Raw genomic sequence first — 2739 nt, 5'->3', positions numbered from 1 at the left:
AGAGGTCACATTCTGGGGGAAAACATCACCTTAAATCATGCAACAATGCAGCTGTGCAACAATCCTAAAACCTCCTTCAGACACATTTTTTACTTTTCCCGAAGTTCTTTGTTGATTCTTTTGCACATTTTAGTTGTTTTTTGAAGTTTTTAAAGCTTTCTCCGACATCTGTTGTCTCTTTTTTGTTGTTTTCTAGCTTTCCCCAAAGTTCTTTCTCACTTTTTACAAAGTCTTTGTTGATTATTTCTGCGTTTTTTGGGCCAATTTTGTTGTATTTCCTTACATTTCTCCTACTTTCAGTTTTCTTAAATCTTTATTTTTTCTTAAAATGATATAAATCCTTTCAGGAAGACCTGAGTCCTAATCATTGCTCCACCTAACTCAGATCAGCTGCTCAACCAATCAGAATCGGCCACAAATTCCAAGGGCCAATCACAGAGTCAAAACCCTGCTTAAATCAGTTTCTCCCTGCTGCTATCAGCTGTCGTTGCAGGCAAAGAGTGGATAGATAATACATCTATAATCAATGAAAATATACGTTCAATCTCTGTAGACTCATTATTTTGTAGCTAACTTAATTAATTAATAGGGTAGAAAGGGGTAGGAGTACATGACTGCGTAAATAGAGGTTTTTAAGTAGGTTTTAAGTAAGTATTTTACGTTTTTTTTAATGTTTTTATTTTAATAACATCTTCAACATAAAGATTTCAATCACTAACTAATTGGGCTTTTATTGCTCCGTGTTTTCGGAGGGTGAACCATCGATTGGACTCGTTTTATCACAATGATAATAAAAATAATGATAATATACGGATGGCGTACCGATAACTTTGACGTTGACGGTGCCGGTGGCTTTCCCCAGGCTGTTCTCCAGCGTGATGGCGTAGGCGCCGGCGTCGCCGCGCTTGCACTTGAGCAGCTCCAGATGAGCGCTGTTCATTTCCACCGTCAGCGACAGACGCTCGTCCGCCTTGCACTCCACCGCGTCCTTCTGCCAAACCATCTTGGGCGTCGGGATTGCCCGGTAGGGGATGTTCAGGTGCAGCTTCTCGCCTTCAACCACCACCACGTCCTGCGCCTCCAGATCCATGGTGGGAGCGCCTTGGACCAGAGACAGAGCGTTAATAGTAATAATATCATGATAAATGATAATCATTTTCAGGGTTTTAAATAACTTTTATTTTTAATTCTTAAAGTGTAATCTTGTTTTTCGAACAGTGACCCTAATTTACTAGGATTTCTGGGTCTAAGTGACTGAAATAAACTTTTAATTCCCCCATTTACATGTGGAGATACACTGTTCTATATATGGACAGAAACTAAATAAAACTACCAAAAGCCGTCTTGGTTCATCTTTCTGCTGTTCCAACAATCACCACTCTGGTCTGGTTGGAATAAAATCAATGCTCCATACACACTAAAAGTAGTGATTATTTACATGGAGTCTGGTGGAGATACGTTGCTCTATACATGCTAAAAGTAGTGATTATTTACATGGAGTTTGGTGGAGATATGCTGCTCTATAAACGCTAAAAGTAGAGATTATTTACATGGAGTCTGGTGGAGATATGCTGCTCTATACACACTAAAACTAGAGATTATTTACATGGAGTCTGGTGGACATATGCTGCTCTATACACACTAAAAGTAGTGATTATTTACATGGAGTCTGGTGGAGATATGCTGCTCTATACATGCTAAAAGTAGTGATTATTTACATGGAGTCTGGTGGAGATATGCTCTATACGTGTCTCTGTGTGTGTGTGTGCGTCTATGTTTGTCTGTGTTGTGTGTCTGTGTGTCTCTTTTTTTTCTTATTTGTACATATTTTCTCTGTATGTCCATCACATATTGCAGAATTGACAATAGAGTTGTCTTGACTTCTTTAAATGTAATCTGTGTGTGTGTGTGTGTGTGTGTGTGAGTGTGTGTGTAATCTTTTTCATCTTATCTGTACATGTTATTATCCGTAATTTGTGAATCAGTGTCGTTGCTTACAGTCGGGATCCTTGGTGAAGACTTTGTCGGAGATCTCGGAGGGGTCGCTGACGCCGATGGCGTTGATTGCGCGGATCCTGATGACGTACTTCTTCTCCGGTTTGATGCCGTCGTCGATCCTGAACTTGAGCTCTTTGACGGGTCTGCTGTTGACGCGGAGCCACTTGAGCTCCGGCCGCGCCTCGGCCACCTCCACGTGGTAGCCGGTAATCGGCGAGCCGCCATCTTTAGCTGGCGGCTTCCAGCAGACGTTGATGTGCTGCCGGCTGGCGTCCGGGACCAAAACCTCCAAGGGGGGCGAGGGAGCGCCTGGAGACAGAGGACCACGGCTCAGTTTACAGATGCAAATGAGGCATTATGTAATGGTAACTTTTGGTGAATTTAGGAGAAATCTAAAGAGACAAAATGATAAAGTTATCTTAATGAAGATAAGTGGAAGATAAAAAGACCGAATAATGAAGTTTCATGTTTACCGGGGGAAAAGGTCTAAAAAAAAGAGAAAAACTCTAAATCTGAGGGAAAAGGTGCTCAGAGCAAGGTGTGGAGCAGCGGAAACCGTTAGACTAGCTTAGCATAAAGACTGGAATCAGGAGAAACTGTTAGCCAAGAATAGCATACATACTGGAATCAGGGGAAACTGTTAGCCTAGCTTAGCATAAAGACTGGATGCTCAGGTCCTATACAGGCACTAATGGAGAGATGACAGAGTGGGGGGGCTGCCCTGAGCAGTTGGGGGGGGGG

The 2739-nt window shown here is 42.1% G+C and overlaps 1 protein-coding gene across 1 annotated transcript in view; it reads right to left on the bottom strand.

The window, feature by feature from the left end:
* LOC117953067 (titin-like) overlaps positions 1–2739 on the bottom strand; it is a 201318-nt gene that overhangs the window by 92363 nt on the left and 106216 nt on the right. The window contains exons 114-115 of the mRNA XM_034885784.1: positions 1999–2327; positions 823–1101 (exon numbers count right to left, since the gene is read on the bottom strand). Coding sequence (XP_034741675.1) covers positions 823–1101; positions 1999–2327 — 608 coding nt within the window. The remainder of the gene's footprint in view (positions 1–822; positions 1102–1998; positions 2328–2739) is intronic.

Source organism: Etheostoma cragini, chromosome 11, assembly GCF_013103735.1.
Source record: "Etheostoma cragini isolate CJK2018 chromosome 11, CSU_Ecrag_1.0, whole genome shotgun sequence".
Classification (NCBI taxonomy): domain Eukaryota; kingdom Metazoa; phylum Chordata; class Actinopteri; order Perciformes; family Percidae; genus Etheostoma; species Etheostoma cragini.
This window is presented reverse-complemented; position numbering and strand designations above follow the sequence as displayed.